Source organism: Rousettus aegyptiacus, unplaced genomic scaffold, assembly GCF_014176215.1.
Source record: "Rousettus aegyptiacus isolate mRouAeg1 unplaced genomic scaffold, mRouAeg1.p scaffold_m13_p_19, whole genome shotgun sequence".
NCBI classification, from domain to species: Eukaryota; Metazoa; Chordata; class Mammalia; order Chiroptera; family Pteropodidae; genus Rousettus; species Rousettus aegyptiacus.
In genome coordinates this window covers 3,876,124-3,895,668 of record NW_023416294.1, presented here as the reverse complement: position 1 = coordinate 3,895,668, position 19,545 = coordinate 3,876,124, and the positions used below count along the sequence as shown (strand labels likewise).

The 19,545-nt window shown below is 47.2% G+C and overlaps 1 protein-coding gene across 10 annotated transcripts in view; it reads right to left on the bottom strand.

Moving 5' to 3' along the window:
• The window catches only part of NLGN4X (neuroligin 4 X-linked), a 218,825-nt gene that overhangs the window by 87,213 nt on the left and 112,067 nt on the right, over window positions 1-19,545 (bottom strand). For 8 of the 10 annotated variants that reach the window (XM_016123786.2, XM_036235706.1, XM_036235707.1 and 5 more), the window contains 2 exons: window positions 11,433-11,492; window positions 7,526-7,678 (listed from right to left, as the gene is read on the bottom strand). The exons of 1 other annotated variant lie outside the window; for it this stretch is intronic. In XM_016123786.2, coding sequence (XP_015979272.2) covers window positions 7,526-7,678; window positions 11,433-11,492 — 213 coding nt within the window. The remainder of the gene's footprint in view (window positions 1-7,525; window positions 7,679-11,432; window positions 11,493-19,545) is intronic. One more of the 10 variants, XM_016123787.2, reaches the window with a different exon arrangement.

Here is a 19,545-nt window from a genome sequence, read left to right as displayed (position 1 = left end):
GGGACATGGCGGGAGGTCCCAGGATGTGTCATGGATGGTGACCGGCGAGTAGAGGGCCAGAGGGCATCCTGAGCCCAGAGACACCCCAACAGCTGGGACAGCAATACTGGGAACCCCCGTGTGCGCACGCGCCTATTACGGTCACGGCCCATTTGAAGAAGTTAGCTAGCTACCAGGGCTCGAAGAGCGTCCTCTAAAAACTCATGCCCACGGGACGCCGCAGAAGGTCACCTTATCTGGAAGTGAGTTGGCATGGGTGTCTTTCGTGAAGGACCTCGAGATGAAATCGCCCTCCGTGTGGGTGGCCCTAAACCCCACGGCTGGCGTCCTTATACGACAAAGAGAGACGCAGTCACAGAGGAGAAGCCACGCGGAGGCAGGGGCACGGACGGGAGGGACACGGCCGCCAGCCCGGGGACGCCCGGGGGCCTGAGAGGCTCCACGAGGCAGACGTTGCTGTTCCCTGGAACTCTGGAGGTGGTGGACCCCGCAGACACCTCGATTTCTCACTTCTGGTCTTCTGGACTGTGGCAGAATACGTTCCCGGTGGCTAAAGCTACCACATCTGTGCTCGGTTTTTTTTAGAGCTGCCCAAGAAACTAACACATTTTGATGTGTGTCCATAAAGACCTTGGCTCGCTCATCCCTTCGAACGGCCGTAGAAGGCAGAGGACTGTTGCGTTTCCTGTTCTAAACTATTTCTGAGTTTTGTGTCCTGGGAATTGCATGCATGATTCAAAAAAACTAGGATTACTTACTTACTTACTTATTTATATCAAAGAAGCAACTACCCTACGTACTCCCGACTTATCCGGTCAATCTGCTACAACGTAACGTTACGTGAAGAATACATTTACGGTGCCAATGCCCAGTGTATCTGCCACACCGAGTTACACTTGGCTTCCTGAGATATTCACTTCGAACCCACGCCTTGTGTCTCTTAGAGTTCACTGTCATAAAGCCCGTGACTCACTGGCGTGTGACTGGGAGTCAGGCTCGGACCAAGATGCCCCCGGGGGATGTCTGCCAGGCCGTGTGTGCGTGCATGTACGTTCACTTCGGATTTCTTATAAAGAAATCTGGTTTTCAGGCCAATGTCAGGAAAAAAAAGAAAGAAAGAAAAGAAAGAAAGAAAAATGACCCACGGGCCAGGATTTGTACAGTCGGGGATGGTCTCAGTCCTAGTGGTCTTTAAACTTACCACTCAGACTGGCGTTTAGAGATTTTTCCATCATCAGACTTGAAAGGACTAAATTCTCCTGAATATGGTTGGGGAGGAAAGACGGGGTACAGACAAAGTGTGGCATTATTTACCTTTTAGAGATCGTTTAAAAACCGTTCCTCTGGCAGAATTATCCCCGAAGACTTTGTTCCTTCCCAGGTCCTCCCAAACAAGCGAACCTATTTCGATTCTCAGTTTCGATACTTCTCCTTGGAGCTTTCCAGGGTCCCCCGGCACCTACATACCCCCATCGGTCGCCTCTTACCCTTCGGAATGATGTTTCCCCCCTATAGAGGCCGAGCCCACCTTATCTTAATCAGCTCAAAGTCACCAGCCCTTCAAACACTACGTGAGAAGCACAATGAAGAAAATACACCGAGTAGAAAATGCGCCTCGTTTCCTTTACAATTCATAAGCTTAAAGGGACTCCGTTTTGAACATAAACACTTGCAAGGAAAAAAAAAACCATTTTTGAGGGAATTATTAATTCAAGCTGAAACAGCAATCCGGAATCAATTCCCTGGACGTTATTAAAGTGAAAGCTCCCGCGCATTGAACAGATCCTGATCTCCGGTGTGCCCGGACCCTGTGCAGAAATGGCTGGGCGCGTAAAAATAAAACTCCAACTTCTTCTACGACATTCTGGATCTCCTTGACGTCTTTCTGAGCGATTCGGATTTTCGTAAAAGAAGTCGGCATTTCCGGCCGACGGCTTTGTGCTTTCGAGAAACTGCGCCCTTCCGTCGGAGTTTCTGCGCCCTAAACACGATTGTCCCGTTTTCCGCCTGTGCTGCCGAGGTCCTGTGCGCCCTCGGGGGTCCTCTTGGCTTTGCCGTTCTGACCGGCCTTTACGCACAGGACAGCTTCGTCCTCACGGAGCCTACGAGCCACCGCGAAGGTTCCCCGATCTGCTCCCTCACGTCCCGAAAGTGTCAAAGACGGGACGTCTCGCCCTGCTGCGCCGTCCTGAGTGCCGTCTGCGGGACGCGTCGGATGGATGCAGCGCACGGCGCCGGCCCCCGGGAGGCGCGGGGGGAAGGGGCCGGGGACGCAGAGCCCGCTCGGCCGGAGCACGATGTCGCCCACACCGATGTCCACGCCGAGGGCCGCCGCCTGCAGGGGACGCCGGCTCCGAAGGCCGACGGGGCCCCGGTGCTCGCCAACGAGCGTGATGTGCAGAGAAGAGCTCACGGAGAAGACGGTGGAAGACTGATTTGATTTTATTTTTCTGGGAAAAGGTCATTTTGGGGGGGCGTACCTTTCGGGTCAGGTCGTTCGCGGCCGCCCTCCCTTCCCCCGTGTGTCCGTCCACCGGTCCTGTCGCTGTGGTCCGTGGGGGCGTCCGGCCCCTGCCTTCCTCGGCCCGTGTCCCAGAACCGGTGAGCGGGCCGGGAGACAGCAGCCCGGCCTCCCCCGGGCGGGGCCGGCAGGTCCCCCGGGCGCCTCCAGGTCGCGCTCTGAGGTCACCTCGCGGTCCACCTCCCGCTGCTCGGCATTTCCCGTCGCGAGCCCCGTGCTCGTCACACGTCCCCGAGACGTCCTCTCCCTGGGGGGAGCCGCCCCGACCTCTCTGCCCGCGTAGCCTTTCTCGGCGTCGTGTGGCTTCTTAGCTGAGTCGCGGATGGGTCCTCGCGTGAGACACAGAAAGGGACCTTTTCCAGTCAGGAGTTGAATCGGGGGGGGCGGGGGAGGCGGCGGCCGGGGGAGGACAAGGACATCCTGGAAGCCTTTGAAACACGGTTTTCTCCCTTTGCACAGACAATGACCAACGTCTGCCTTGATACCTAAGACGCGCTCCGCGTGTAGGTGGAAACGAAATCCTTAATAAACTACAGACGAGCAGAGGAAAGGGGAAAACATGATTTTTACAACAAAAAGAACCAGGGACGGGGTCCAGGAGAGCACATGCCATCCGCAGACGCCCGCAGCTGGAGCCGGGCTCCCAGGTGCACGCGGGGCCCTTCGGACCCCGGACCCCCCGACTAACGGACTGGCCCACGGCGCCAGCGCTGGCCGGGGCCACCGGTGAGACCGGTCTGGCGTCGGGCCGCGGGGGACGCATACATCGGCCCTGCCCGCCCGCTGCACTCGCGGGGAACCGGGGCCCCCGCCCCCCGAACGGCCGGGAGCGGCAGGGGCGGCCGCGGTACGTCTTGCACGTGGCTCGGGTCACGCCCGTTTCGGCACAAACGCTCCTCCTCCCGCCCGTCCGCGCCGCCCTGGGCGCACGCGGTCTCCGCGTCATGTCCCAGCCGGGACGCGGGGGCGCACGGGGCCCGCGCACGGACGGCCTTGACGCCCCCTGAATCCGTGAACCAGCCAGGGCCAGACGCCGCGGACGCCGTCCTGTCGGCCAAGGGTCTCATCTCCCCTGCGGGCAGCAGGTAAACGGCACGGCGCCCGGGCTGGACACCCCGCTCCCCGACAGCCTCAGGTCTGTGGCACCAAGGAGCTTTCAGGCGACAGACGCCCCTGCTGGGGCTCATGTCACCGTGACCGCCAGGCGCACCCTGATGCCCGCGGGGCACCCGGCTCCCTACATCCTTTCGCAGGTGACCTGTTAACTGCAGGTCACTGTGACGTTCACGGCCGCGTGCGTGTGACAGGGGAGGCTGGACACGGTGTCTCGTGGGCAGGGATGGGGCTTCGGCGCCTGCGAGACCCGGGTTCTGGCCCCGACGAGCTGCGTCGCTGTGAGTCAGTCCGCGAGTTCGTGACGAGTCCGTGAAGGGAGATCTAACGGGGGCCGCGGCCGGCCACGCTGCAGATTCGTCAGTGCGAAAAAGCAGACGGGCGGCCGAGTCGCGAGGCAAAAACAAACGAAACCGTGCGTGAGACGTCGGATCATCTGGTAACCAGAATGGTGAACACCGCGTGGGCTAAACGGGAACGTAGGTCTGAAGGGACTTAGACTCGACCAACTGGCCACGCAAGGGGCAAGCATGTTGGAGACGACTCGGGACGGGCGGGAGAGGTGAGAACCGCAAATAAATAAAGCCGCGCTTCTTCTAGAACAAGTTTGCTTCTTCTTTTATAGCAAAGGCCTTTGAACTATCATCAAAAAAAAAAAAAAGGCGAATGTGATGGAACTCAAGTTCTGGATTTATTCCCCTGCCTCATGAAAGAGACGGACAGCAGAACGAATAAGAAATATGCTCATGAAAGGACATCTTCTTCGAAAATAAATGGAACACCGTTAATCACGGCCGCTCCTGTGGGCGTAAATAAGCGCTTCATGGCCCTGATGATCCAGCCTCGTTTGCCTGGGACAAACCCAGTTAGTTTATTAATAGCAGATTAAGAACCAGATCGGGCAATAAATTTTGGGGTCGATGGCCAGCGAGATTGCGTCACCCTTTGCGATTAGGAAAAACAAAACAGTCCCATTGCTCAAAGCGAGCGTGAAGACTCCCTCACTCACTCCGTGGCATAAGCGTCTTACAATTATGCTTTTTAATTAAAGCGGTTCCATTTAGATGATGGCGTTTGATGGATATGAGCCATTACATGTGTGGCCAGTTGCACCGATTTCTCTGGATAAATAAGGAAATTGATATAACATCAGTGACGTTACTAACAGAGGAAATGGGATGTGGGTGTACTCGGTCCCAGTTATGGCCCCGAGACTTCTAAGCCGCAAAAGCATTGGACCTCGATACCAGATACACCAGAACCTCACGAGGGAGAGAAAGCCACCGTCTTCTACGGAGACTCGGAAAGATGATCTGACTCTCTCGTCGTCACAGAGGGAAGATGCTGGTTCGTTTCTGTCTCTTTGTAAAATCTGTGTTCTTACCCGTCCCACGATCCCGCTTCCATTCTGCCGTAATTCATGTTTTTTAACACTTTTATTTGGGGCAGGACAACAGCGCTTATTACTCTGTTAATAATAATGATAATAATAATAATCGCTAACAATATTTCTGCACTCCTGAGGCGGGAAAGTAGCACTTATGATTTATGACTCTGAAGAAAGAACTCACACAACATCTCGACCTTTTGCACAAACACCTCGCTGTTCCTATCCAAAGCAGCGATTAACATGACCACCACGGAGCACGTCGGGCCATTTTCTCTGATCCTCATTTCCATACCCGGATGCCAGCCCTTTACGAGTATTTTCGAGACAGATAAGACCTGTTTCCTAAGAGAAGAAAAGCGAATGCCGGCCAGCGGCGTTCGGGGGAACAATGGCAGAGGCGAGGTCTGCGATACAGATGAACGAAGCCGCATTTCAAAACCGTATCGCCATGTCTAATCGCCGGAGTTGGCACGCTCGGCTCCGTCACATGAAAGGGGTCTGTGTGCCGCGTCTTTGCTGGCCTCACGGCGGCTCCTTCGCAGAATGTCAACGGCCTCTCGCGGAGACGCCAGGGGGCTTCTCTTATTTGTCAACCGCCCACCTCACGGCACTCTGTCTCCATGATTTTTCTAAACTCTCCACAGGAAAAGCAAACTTAACACAGTTCAATGAAAAAAAAAAAAGAGCCCTACGAGGAAGCTTTTATTTTTTTCTTTTCTTAAAAAAACTAATGTCAGGAACGGCCCAAAGTGATACTCGGTCACCGTGGAGAGGTGCTCAGCACCATTTGGTGTGAGCGCAGGGGAAATCGGTTTCTTCTGAAGTCTCAGCTTTTAAACAACGTGCACACGTCGTGCATAGAAGAGAAGACTTTACGACTGCACCAAAGCCAGAACTTGCTCACTGGCCGTTTGCCTCGTGCAGAAAACGGCGCCCACGGCTCGCCACCGCGATCCTGACGTCCGACACACTGCCCCCTTTGAAACGGCTCGGTGCAGGGCGCCGAGGATGCAGTTCCTCCCTCGCTACCTCTTTCTTAGAATGGACCGTTTATAAAAGATCAAGAAACACCATTTCCTGTTTGCGACATGGAGTGGCCAAAACCAGGAGCCAAGAGTCCTCGGAAAAATACCCGTCGGTCTGCGGAATTAGCAAAAAAAGGATTCCACAAAGATCTGGTTCACAGAACTGACGAAGGAAAAGAAAATGAAATAAAGTCATGAAATGACTTTTAGATCGCTTTAAAATCAGCAGAGGAAATAATACTGTAATAACTTTGTATGGTGTCAGATGGGCGTTAGATTTATCAGGGGGTCACGTTGTAAGCTACATAAATGTCTAGTCAATGTGTTGTCCACCTGAAACTAACAGAATATTGTATGTCCACGGTAATTAAAAGATAAATTACTTTTTAAAAAGCCCAGTGGGGGATTCTGAGTGGTTTATCACTGCTCCAAAAGGTAGGAGTCTGCAAACATCCGGGAACGATTTGATTTCCAGGTTAGAAACGCACTTCCGCAACTACTCATCCCCTTCGAGGCTCTCGGACAGGTGATGTTTTCATATGCGAATGAAAAAATAAAAAAGCCCAGAAGAAAATTAAAATCAAGGTGAAACCAGGATATGCTTGGTAACATTTACCTATGTGGAACAAACGTTTTCGGGCACATTGCTTGTCTGACATAGTTCCTTTCACCCGTTTCGTCTTGTTGTGTACTATTTTGCCGTAACCACACTGAGACGTAGAGATCTCACCCTCACAATCACAGAGCTGAAAGTTCCATTTTCTGCGCCATCTCAACGCGTTTTCGTGCTGAAAACAAACACCGTTACCTACGTCCAGCAAGAGCGTATTTCTGAAGTGTCTGACAGCACGCAAAACCTCAGAAAGAAGGTAAATCTCAAAAAATGACCCCGAAAATATATATCTTTCCCCACACCCCAGCTGGGGGAAAATGGATTAAACACCAACGTAACGGAGAATTACCCTTGAGAAACCATGCACTTAGCCAATGTCCTTTTCCTGCATGCTTCGTAAAACGCTTCAACTTTCTAAGAAGAGTGAGGTCACTTTGCATGTGGACGCAAACACCACGTGACCACCCAGCAGTTCACGTGACCACCGAGCAGTTCACGTGACCACCCAGCAAGCGCGGACACTCTGCTCCAGAATGAGCTCAGAGGTTTCCCAGCACACAGGAAACTAAACGATGCACCTGCATGACCACAAAAGGAACCTCACGTCTATGGCCATTACCAACTGTTGCCACACAAGCATCCTTTACCAAAGGCATCATCACACGCAGCACATCGCTTAGCCCGGGCCATAGGAAAAGCCGCAAATCGAACACACGGATCCTCTACGCAAAGCGAGCTCTTTGTAAAGAGAACGTCCTAGGCACACGCGTAACACGGTTCCAATCCGATCGCCCCCGCGGCACAGAACACGCGAGGTCCTCGTTGCCTCCGGCACCGTCATGGCGCGAGATGCGGTCACTCACCTAGAATCCCCAGCCGGTAGTTAATGGTGATCACGATGACGTTCCCGTAGCTGGCCAGAATGCTCCCGTCGATCATGTTGCCCGTCCCCTCCATATACGACCCACCGTGGATGTAGACCATGACTGGCTTCTTACTGTTCTGGTCATGGATGTCTGGGGGAAGACAAAGGGGGAAGTAAGGAAATACATTAAACAACCACACTCAGGAAGGGACGCTAAATAAACGGCAGAAGACCGATCATTTCCTGGCTTTGATTTGAATCGATCACACCTGTTTTTGAATTGCATGCGCCTCGACAAGACTGACTAAGGAAAACGGCCAACGTTACGATATTTTCTCCTCGTAGAAGTGACATTTTGTGAGGTGCCCTGACGTCTGAAGTAACATGTACGTTTCTGTATCTACCTAAACACGCTTTAAATAAATAAATAACTAAATAAAGGATTTCGATGGACTACCGAGTTCCCACACAGTGCTCGGACTCTAGGAGGGGGCTTCAATTGAAGGAGCTCATGGCATCTGTCACGAAATACATTTCCGGCATTTAAGCGTGACGTCGACTTCGAAATCGTAATTTCTTTTCACTGTAAGTGCCAACTGCGGTCAAAGGTAAGCTTTTCAATAAATGTAAGATCGGTAGGGAAACTACAGATTCTCAATACACGAAGATGACAAAAAACCCACAAATACTTAAAATGATCCACACAAATGTGTATAAATGAGGGAAAAAAATGTCCATGCAAGTATTTTTGCTCTAGGTGACTGTCTACAGTATCCTAACATATTTAAGGGACAAAAATAGCACAAAATTCCAACCTCAAGACAAAAATCGTGGAAATGCTACATATTTTCACAGGAAATATAAAATCTCATTGGGATCTGTAACCAACACGTACCCTTATTAATTAACATTTGATTTAATGATGTAAAAACAAGGTTTTGCAATGGTCTATCATGATAAAAATTCGGAGACCATTTGTCCTTTAGTAGAGTGTGCTCTCTGAAAAAATGATTCAATAACCTGTTTAATGTTAAATAAATGTAACTCTTAGACTTACATGTAATGTTTGAGATGTCTGACCTCAATTGTAATTTATTTCTGTATATGTGTGTGTATATATACACACATAATTGTGTGTCTAAATAATTTAAATATCTGTCTGCTATCAAAAGAAAATCAAATATACCTAAGTACACATATATCTTTATGTATTTTTTTCCAATAACGTTTTCTTATCCTCATTCACCAAGACAGTTTTGAAATATCAGAAAGGAATTTTAAGAAAATGAACCATTGGTCATCATTTGGATGGTGGCCACAAATAAAATGAATTATGAGGGCAATCTCAAAATGAGCTCAATAGTCGTCTGCGGTGAGCAAACAGAAGGCTTCGGAAACCCACCGCTCAGAGGCAGGCCCAGAAAAGTGTGGGCACATGCCCACGGGTCTGCAGATATTTAATCCAGAGCAGAAAAAGAAAAAGAAAAAAAAGCAGCTCTTATATTCTCATATAAAATCCAAACAGAAAGTAAAAATCTTTTTTGATTAATCATGTATTCAACCTAGGCTACATGGAGCCGAATGTGATACGGGGACATTGGAACCTCCAGAAGTAAGGGCAGCCTGTGAGTGCCATAAAACGATGACGATGATGATGATGACGATGATGACGATGTTGACGACGATGATGCTGATGATGACAATCATGATGACGACGACGATGACGATGATGATGACGATGACGATGATGATGATGATGACGATGACGATGATGACGATGTTGACGACGATGATGCTGATGATGACAATCATGATGACGACGACGATGACGATGATGATGACGATGACGATGATGATGATGATGACGATGACGATGATGACGATGTTGACGACGATGATGCTGATGATGACAATCATGATGATGACGACAACGATGACGATGATGATGACGATGACGATGATGACGACGACGATCATGATGACGATGATGATGACGATGACGATGATGAAGACGATGATGACGATGAAGACGATGATGATGATGCTAACGACAATGATAATGACGATGACGACGACAATGATGATGCTGACGATGAGGACGATGACGATGATGATGAAGACAATAAGGATGATGATGATGATGATGATGATGATGATGACGATGACGATGATGATGCTGATGGTGATGATGACGATGATGACGATGGTGCTGATGATGATCATGACGATGATGACGATGACGATGTTGCTGCTGCTGATGACAATGATGCTGATGACGATGACGATGATGACAACGACGATAATGACGATCATGATGATGCTGACGATGACGATGATGATAATGATGATGATGACAATGATGATGACAATGACGGCGGCGACGATGAAGACGATGCTGACGACGATGATGATGCTGACGACGATGATGATGATGATGATGACGATGAAGACAATGATAAGGACGATGATGATAATGATGACGACAACGACGACGATGATGACGATGACGACGCAGCAGAGAGAAGAGCAGGCGCACAATCAATGCCGCCAAACTTCTTTTCTTGGAGAACTGTGGATTCATATGAAATCAAAGAGGGCAGCAAAGGCGAGCCATTGACAAAAGGCATTTTCAGGGAAATTTGGTGACCAGCAAGGATATCAGCTCACAACTCGCATCTCTCTTTTTTTAAAACAAATTTTATTAAACTTATTGGGGGTGACCTTGGTTAAGAAGGTTGAATAGGTTTCAAGCGTACAATTCTATAACACATCGTCTGTGTAACGCATTGTGTGTTCAAACTGCCCTTTCAGCCGGAGAGCCAAATATATTTCATGATGGATGCCACGAACTCAAGTACCTTCATCTTTTCAGGGTAAATAAGTGGACAGCCATGCATTTGGCCACTCAGATAGGTGAAATGCGCTATTTCCTATCACTTAAAGCCTTTGTGGAAACTTATTTCACACTCGTTTTTTTCTTTTACACCAATTTTTTCTGCCGAAGAAGGGGGATATAACATGTTACGTGGTCGTATGGATGCCGGCTCTCATTCATCTTTAAAAAAAAAATCCATTTCCTTCTGGCGGATCATCTGTCAATCAACGTGAGATCCTTCAAGAAGAAAATGTCAATAGGCAGCAAGCATCTTTTGGGAGGGCGGACATTTCAAAACAGCAGTGGTGTGAAAAGAAAGATGTAGAGAGGTCGCTCTTCTGGACCTTTCTTCAATTCTTGGCTATCCCTATTATTTTTTTCTTTAAATGCTGCTAAAAGGCAGTGCTCAATGGAACAACGTATCGTCGATACAAATATACTTTTTCACGTATTGCCCTGTGAGCCAAAAAGATTCTTGAAAACTTATTTTGAAACCAGTGTGTTTAAAAAAGAAGACAAAGTGAAATGCCAGCCCCCCCCACCGCCCCAAAGTCCTACTGAGGTGTCTCCCAGAGTTCTGCAGTTCATAGAAGAAGAATTAAAAAGATGAAAGCTCCAAATACAATACGAACTTACAAAAGGACATTTGGAAGGAAGAAAAGAAAGGACACATGCACGTTTTAAAATTCCATTTTCTCTTCTTGTGACCAAGCGGGAAAAAAAACAAAAAACAAAAAACAGGAAAAAAGAAAAAGAAAAAGGTGGACTTCCTTGCAAATCACATTTGTTTATTCCACATTTAGAGACAACCTTTCTAGGTCTTGTCACAAGCGACTGCCTGTCATTGAGGTTAAAAATGACAGTGGTTTTCAGACAAGAAGAAAATAAGGAAGTACACCAAAGTGTACTTGTTTCAGGTAAGGGGAGTTAAAAAGAGTTGAAATTGAAAAAAAAAAGAGAGAACAAGAGAGAGAAATAGATATAAAATCATGCATCAGGGTCAAGGTTTGGAAAAAAAAACAAAAAATACCTTCATCTTCACCACGGTCATTACTGGTTATATCATCTGCGTTTTTCTTTGTGTTGGCTCCTGGGGTCATATTGAGAAGGAAAATAAAGGGGAAAAAAAAGAGAATTCAAAAACAACAAGTTTGCCAAAAAGTCAGAAGAAAGAGATACCACCCAGCAAAAGAAAAAATAAAAAAAGTCACATAAAAATTGAAATCTGTTTACATTGGGTTTCGAAAAAATAAAATAGGGCGATACAAAATGCACATAAACACAAAAGATGTCAAGAAGAACAAATTCAAGATGTTATTTGTGAAAAAAAGAAAAACATTGGGTATCCTGTGAAAATGCAGTTCGAGGGTTAAAATGATATTACTGCAAAAAAAAAAAGGCTAATGTGAGATTAAGAAAAAAAAAGAAAATTAAATTATTAAAAAATAAGATTTCCCACATTCTTAAAATACTCAATGCCCTTCTGATTTTACATGTAATAATCGAGAGAAATTTTTGAAATGTCACTGATACACTTTAGTTAGAAAATTCCATAACATACAAAGAAACACATGTAAACGATAAACATGAAAGACCTTTAATCAAAATATCTTACAATCGACCTCCGTTTCATGCGTAAGAACTTAAAAACACACACTTTCAAATAAAAGCCAGCCATATTACTAAGTCACGTTCAATGATGAAGGTTCATCTCTCACTAGTGGCTACAGAAATCCACCTCCTCGACCTCTACTATAAAAATACTAAGACTTTCCATAAGTATTTCTTAAGTTAAGTTGAAACACTATGATTAATGTTCTCTGTATCTGATACAGCAATTAAATATTGCTCGAAGTTCACTGCTACTTGATTTTGTTAAAAAGAAATGAATAAAGTGAAGTCACCTACCTTGCTCGTCTCAAACATCTGCTGCACGAGTATTTCCATGGAGACGGAATGTGGGGACCATGGCTTGACCCCACCCACCAAAGGCTCCCACACGGGGCGCCATTTTCATTTTTTATATTTTCCAGATCCAAGGGGTTGACACATTTAATACCACTTGACTTGTTTCGCTCACCGGCTCAACCGTCTTCTTGTTCTAGACAGACGCGCTCAGGTATGTGTACCCCACGTTCTTCAAGTCAAAGCGTCTCCATCAGTGAAGGCGGTGCTCCCCTATTATCCTATCTGGTGGGGGGATTTGTGGGTTCAGGGAGAGGGGACGATGGTAACTCTCACCCACAACGCTTGGGTCTCAAAATCCTTCCTCGGTTCAAACCAACCCAAAGGACCTCAAACACGCTTTGAAACCAAGATTCGAAGTCAGCGTTGTGAGAGCTCCAATTAGGGCTGAATGTTATCATTTCCGGCGACTGAACACACTTGCTGGTCTTTGAAGTTTCAAGATCCTCTCCCCCCCGCAGACAATTTGAAGCTGGCCATGTCAGGTAATCAAAGACACAGCTGGGAAGAAAGAGGTGCCTGGGACCCTGGAGACCAGCCAATCACCACACTCACGTAATTATCCAATGGTGGACTTGACTCTGGTAGAAAACGACCCTTCGTTCATTCTGAGAGTCATTTCCCATCCCTCAGAAAGTGGACTGGGTACACAGGGTGCTGACCTGTAAGTCTATTATTGACCTCGTTAGCCCGATATCAAAATCCATTCATGTCCAACATGTCGACCTCACTTAACTATCTCAAAGCGAACTTCAAAAAAAAATCAACCTCCATCAAATTAGCTGGACAGTCTTTTAGGCTGTTTCTGTGAGGGTTTACCTGTCAGTAGAGAAGCTATTTAGAAGCCATCTTGTCGACCGAATTTATGGCTGAGTTGTGTAAACAAGCCTAGAGGGGGTCCCTTTCTAAGAGAAATAACGTGGATAATACAACTAAACCATTTGTGTAGAAAACAAGTTCGCGTTTCTAGGGAGAAAATTCTATTCAATTCATTCAGGGAAGATTTTCATTTTAAGTTTCTATACAAAGCGGTCATCTCTGTCCTTAAAAACGTTAAGGTTCTAGAGGAACGAAAGCTGTACTCAAAAGGCAGAGCATGGATAAGGGGAATTTGTTTCCTGCAAAGCTGAATCCCTCTGAAAAGTGTTCCGTAAAGATTGACTCCGCCCCCTTGCTGATACGGGACATGCTTGTAAAATTCTTAATCTTTTAGCGGGAAATGATATGGGCCATCTTTTGCAGAGTTCTCAATCTTTTTAGTAAACCTAGTTCAGTTTTCTTCCCTCCTTTCTTTGGGTAAAAGGCCCCCTCCCTCACATCCTGATAATTGCCCTGAAACTGGCGACTCAGATCCTCGGGCTATTGATAAGGGTCATCAGCCCATTGTTAAGCAGAAATGGTGTTAAGCCAGGCGGGGCCCTCAGAGTCTGAGGGGGGAGGGGACTTTAGGCCAAAGGTCTTTCCTTTCACTCTTTAAGAAACATTAACCAAGCCTGTTTCCCTTTACTCGCTTAATAGACAAATCAATAATAGAAACTAATAGATGTATGATTTAAATAACGAGTTTGTATCTTCTGTTCCTTGTCTAGGGACTGAAGGGGCACTTCAGCAGGAAACCCAGGACCTCACCCTGACTGAGGCAGGAAGGGAAAATGCTCCATGGAACCCCGCAGGCAGGGACTGAGCCCCTCCTCAGCAGGGAGCAGATATGGGAGAAGAGACCTCCCGTCCCTCAGCATCCACACTAATAAGGGGGTTCATGGCTCTTAGAAAAGAGCTAGGCAGGAAACTAACTTAGTTAGGGGGTTTCAGGTCGGCCTGCAAAGACACCGAGGTCATCCTATCCTAGACCGGGTCGGCCCTAATCCGCCCACAATTAAGCACGCCAGAGGGCATTTATTTAACTCGCACAAACCAGCAGGCAGAGAGTTAGGTACCAGTTTAAGCCAGTCACTCACACCTGCACCATGAAGACAAGACCTCAACGACCTTCGACTCACCTGAGCCTCATTATATTATCATTATAATATGATGCATATGCACGGACGTTCATTAATGTCATTATAAGAGACCGAATTCTGGGAACGAACATGCGCAGAACACAAAATGATGAATCACTGAGTCCTGTCCATCTTAGCTGTCAATCAAGGAAGCCCGCCCCTCTGAGAAAAGTGACCACCCATGGCAAACAGGGATCAGAACCCCCAAGGCTTTGTCCGCAGGCCGTGTGAGCCACGCTTCTCCGGCTCAGGCCGGCGGCCTCGTCTGGAAGTGTTATTTCCCCTCTAATAAAGCTTTTCTTCTCTACTGTATTTCAGAGTCTTACTCAATTCTTCACTCGAGACATCAAAAACCTGGATGACTCTCTGATAGCATTACCACTGCTTCTAGAAACCACGCACACCTCATTGGGAAAGGTCTTCTTCTGCTAGGACCCGACGGTCAGAATTAAAACCTTCCCCCCAGCCTGTCCTCACGCCCCAGGCTCCTTCCACGTTCTCCTCCTCTGAATGCATTTTCTCTTCCACGCTGCAGCTAGAACATGGAAGAGTGAACGCTGGCCTGACTTGCACCAAAGACCATTCTGCAAGGTCTGGGGTGCATTAAACGCCGGCCCTGTCCCCACGCCCCTGCCCCGAGACCCATGAAATTTGAGAAATCTGAACTCTGTTCGAGAGCAGGATGAGAAACTGTGCTCAGGGAAACGTCCCCCTACAAACGGAGGGAAACGTTGGAAAGATTCACAAAGCTCAGCACATGGTCACGGTCACGTCACTGATTAAGCGGCACTCCGGGCTGATCGACGGTCTGTCCGATTCTTCACCAAATCCCTTTGCTAACCCGAGTGTGTTTTGTTAAGAGCTTCACCGAGATGCACTTTACACACCAGAAAGTCAATTCCTCGAGGAATAACATTCGCGATCTCACTAATCTACGTTTTCTCCCTGTCCACGCACGTTCCATTTCCGAGCGTTTCGTGGAAACGAATCCATACGCGACGGAGTTTTTGCGTCTGGCTTCCTTCCCTCCGCGTGACGGTGACAAATGTCTATCCACGTGGGCAGCGTGAGTCCACACTTCCTTTCCTATGGACGGATAACAGTCTGCTGAAAGAATGGACCACAGTCTGCCTGTGATCTCCCTCCTGCGTTTTTGATGATCATCATCCTAATGGGTGTGACATGGCGTCTCTTCATGATGACGTGGAATATCTTCTCCTGCACTATGTCCTTCGTCTAGTCAAGTATTTCGCCCGTCTTAAAAACCGGGTTCTTTGTTTCTGATGACTGCATTGTAAGACTTCTTCATATTTTTAGATAAATCTTTTGCCAGAAATGTGATTTGCACGTCTTTTCTCCCAGTCCACGGCTGGTCTTTGGTTTTCTCAACGGTGTCTTCTGAAGTGCGAATGTTTTTAATTTCGATGAGGTTCGAAGTACACCTTTGTTTTCCTTTCAACCTTGTGCTTTTGAGGTATAAGCTAAGAAATCCTTCCCAAACCCAAGACCCCGCAGATTCTCCCCACCTCCCACCCCATATCTTGAAGACTCATGTTTTTACATTCACATCTTTGATTTACTTTGAGTTCCTTTCGGTGTATGTGGTAATGGTTTAACTTCATCCTTCTGCATATGGATACTTACATGACTTAGGGCCATTTATTGAAAATACTCTTCTTTCTTCATTGAGTTTTTTTTTTTTAACACTCTTGGCAAAAGCCAACTGACGTTATATAAAGGTGAGGGTTTATTTCTCTACTCTTTGGTAATTTTCCATTGACCTGTATTCCTGCCTTGGTCACGGTAATTTTTTAGTCTCTTTCAAAACAAGGAAGGCAAAGTGCTCCAACTTTCTCCTGCCTTTTCGAGAGTTTGGTTATAGGACATCCTCTTCCTTTCCAGGCAAATTTTCAAATGAGCTTGTCACTTGACGCGAACCACCCGCTGACATTTTTACAGAAATTATTTGCCAAACCACAGTTTTAAATTAATTCTGGACAGCAGAGCCTGACCCAGAAGCATAATTAGATATCACCTTTACCGTTCTACGTATATTTACCCTCTCGCCCTTTTGTTCTCTTGACTAAGCCACTGCCATATTTGTCCTCACAAATATAACTAATTAAGTGTCCCAAAATCCAACCGAGTTCTTAGAGTACGTAATGCAGCTGCAATCGTGAGCTGTGTAAACACGGGTATGAGAGGAATAAAGATTCTGCTGGAACTTGTCCCTGAGCAAACACATCTTGTGGCTGCCGGTAAAAAAAAAAAATCCATCTTAAAATTCAGACGGTCTCTTCTTCTTCTGTTTCTTCCTCAGACCTGCAGCTTCTCCAAAAATACCAGAATAATAACATCCCTGTACATCTAATAATTACCATCTCAATCAAACCTCACTGGGGAAGTGGTTTTAAATATTAAAGGAGATATTTAAATAACTTCAAACAGACGTAGAGATGTTGCATTATTAAAAATTTAGTATGACTTTATAAATAAAACATGTCCATGCCCCTAGTGCTGAGCACATCCATCTTTTTTTTTATACATACCTGTTCTCCTGATGGTCCCCTTTAATGCTTTATCTACATCCTTTTTCAAAAGTCACACTAGTTAAAGGAGTACTTTGCATCGTAAATGGGATAGAAATACTTTGCGGAGAATTCAGGAAAGACAGACTGGAGTTCGGAGAAAAAAAATCAATGGAAGACGGCGACGTTCTGCCATCAGCATTTTGAGACAGGAGACTGGTCTCGTGTGCACTCTTCCTAACATATATTAAGATTGTTGCCACTTCTGTATATATGAAAACCATCAAATAAAGTCATCCGATAGCGTTATGAGAGCACTCAGAGACATTATCTATGCAGGAATGTAAAGAAATGATAGAGCCAAAAAAAATTTACAATTATTGCTGTTAGTATGAGATAGCATGTTTAAAATGTACGGACCAGTTCCCATATTTCTTTGTGTGTTTTAGAGGGCAAATTCCAAGTTCAGCTTGGCCTCGCCGCCTTCGACCCAAGAAGGGCACGTGAAGGCCAAGGACGGATTTCGGGCAACGCGGAGGGTGCTGTGTGATGGGTGATGGGCGAGTGGAGACGTCCGTGTGACTGATGAGCCCGTCACTGGGCAACAGAGCGGCATCTCCCTGACCTCGCAGTGCAGCCCGGGAGGGGACCAGTGGGCACCGTGTGAGTCCCCAGCCCACTTCAGCAAGGAGCCCAGCGGCTTCGCCCGCATCCAGACGCCCAGCCTTGCTGGTCTGTTCCGCTACGAACCCACGGCTCCCACAAACACGCCCTGACACTTCCAGCCCTGCTGGCCCTGAGGGCGACACACCGCCTGCCCGTGGAGGAGGCCGGCCACCTCGCACACAGACCGGCACCGGGTGGTTTGCGTGGCGGCTGAAGAAGGCGTTCATGCGTGCGTCACCCTGTCCTGGGCCCCGGGGCGGACCCTGTGACATGACGGTGCCCGTCAGGGACGTGGTGGGTCTGAGCGTGCAGGGCGGGCTCTTCGTCTGTGACTCCGCGTCCTGAGAATTGGCCGTCGCTGGCACAAGTGCTCCAGACCTACATTTTTCACCTGCGTTTTCCCTTTCGCTGTAATTTCAGCGGCTCGGAGGACGTGAACGATCACTCGAGACGTGTGACCTGCGGGTCCCACCCAGTGCACCTGCAAGTGTCACCTACGGGCGACCCAACGTCTGCACGTGACGGAGTCGGCGGCGCTGACCTGGTTTTTCCTCCGAAAACCAGACTCTCCGCACAAGTCCGTGTCCCACGGTTCGTGGAGACACGCGGGAGGGTGGGAGCCGCTTCCAACGAGCCCAACAGAAACGCTTCCGCGGACCCGGCACCCGGACGCGGGGCTCGCGGCCCACGCCATGGCGGGCCGGACGGCGAGAGGTGCCGCGGGTGGCGCACGGCGTGGTTTCCTAACGTGGGAAAACATTTTTTTTTCTGTGGTGAGCAGAAAGCCTCAGGAAGATTCGGGGGGTGACCCGAAACCCTGAGCGTATGTAAATTGATTTCTCCAGAGTCATCGGTGGACGTCGACTTTGAAAACATTTTGGAAAGGCACCCCCAAGTTGCAGACCCCCACTGCGGGACGTATAAAGCGACTCAGGATGGCCGAGTTATGGGGAGGGGGATCTTGAAGTCCCAAACCCTGCATTCGCCCCAAGCATTCAGGTGTGCTGGACATTGCGCCCCTCATTGCAAAATATCCATCACATGGTAGTCACGTGACAAATATCTGTGGGGCGAATCATGGATTTTAACCTGAAGACCAAGACCACACCTACTACAAGGCAGAGGTACTTACATCATCCACGAATAATAATAGTAGTAGTAATAATAATAATAATAATAATAATAATAATAACCAGTGAGAAAAATGTAGACCCCGCTACGCTGTGCATATGATTCTCTCAAGTATGGAAATGGAAAGTCGAATCCTCTCAATTGATTTTTAGAATCAATATTGGACAGCGGCTGATCATAATTTGATTTGATCTTGGGTTGTCATCTCAGGAAAATTGAAGGCCTATCTTTGTGATTACAGTAAAAGCAAGGTCTAGTACCTTCTAATTTTCTACTAGTTTAAAAATGTATCGCTGTATTAATGGAAATGATAGGGGTTCTTTGGTACATTTTCTTTTTTGCTCTGGCTTTGGAAGACAAACTAAGAGAAAATGTGAATGATAATTGTTTCTTGTTTTGCTGGAATTAAGAAGAATAAATTTCACACTTTCTTGGGTAGGAATCAAAACAAATATAAAATTTTATAGGTCTCTGAAATATGGTTGTGCTTCTTATTAAAATCTCAAGTCACTGCATAGCCTTACATTACCAATGTTTTGTTGAGAATTTTATTACTGAAACATTTCTGTTCCCAGGAATGCAAGACAAATCCTATTAGAACTTTTAGCTGATACACTGTATCACCTCCCTGAACAACATCTATGAGTTTGAGATTAAATCGCAGTGTATTTAAGGGCTGGAACTAATTTAATATCGAATTACGCTACAAGTCTTTTATGCATTAATATATAGAAAGCTGGTGTTGAAAATGAAAATGGGCTTCTAGTTGCCCTGAGACGCCGCTTGAAGTGTCGTATTAAAACACACGGACAGACATAAAAGCTTTGTTTGTGTGTTATGTGTATTGTGTATG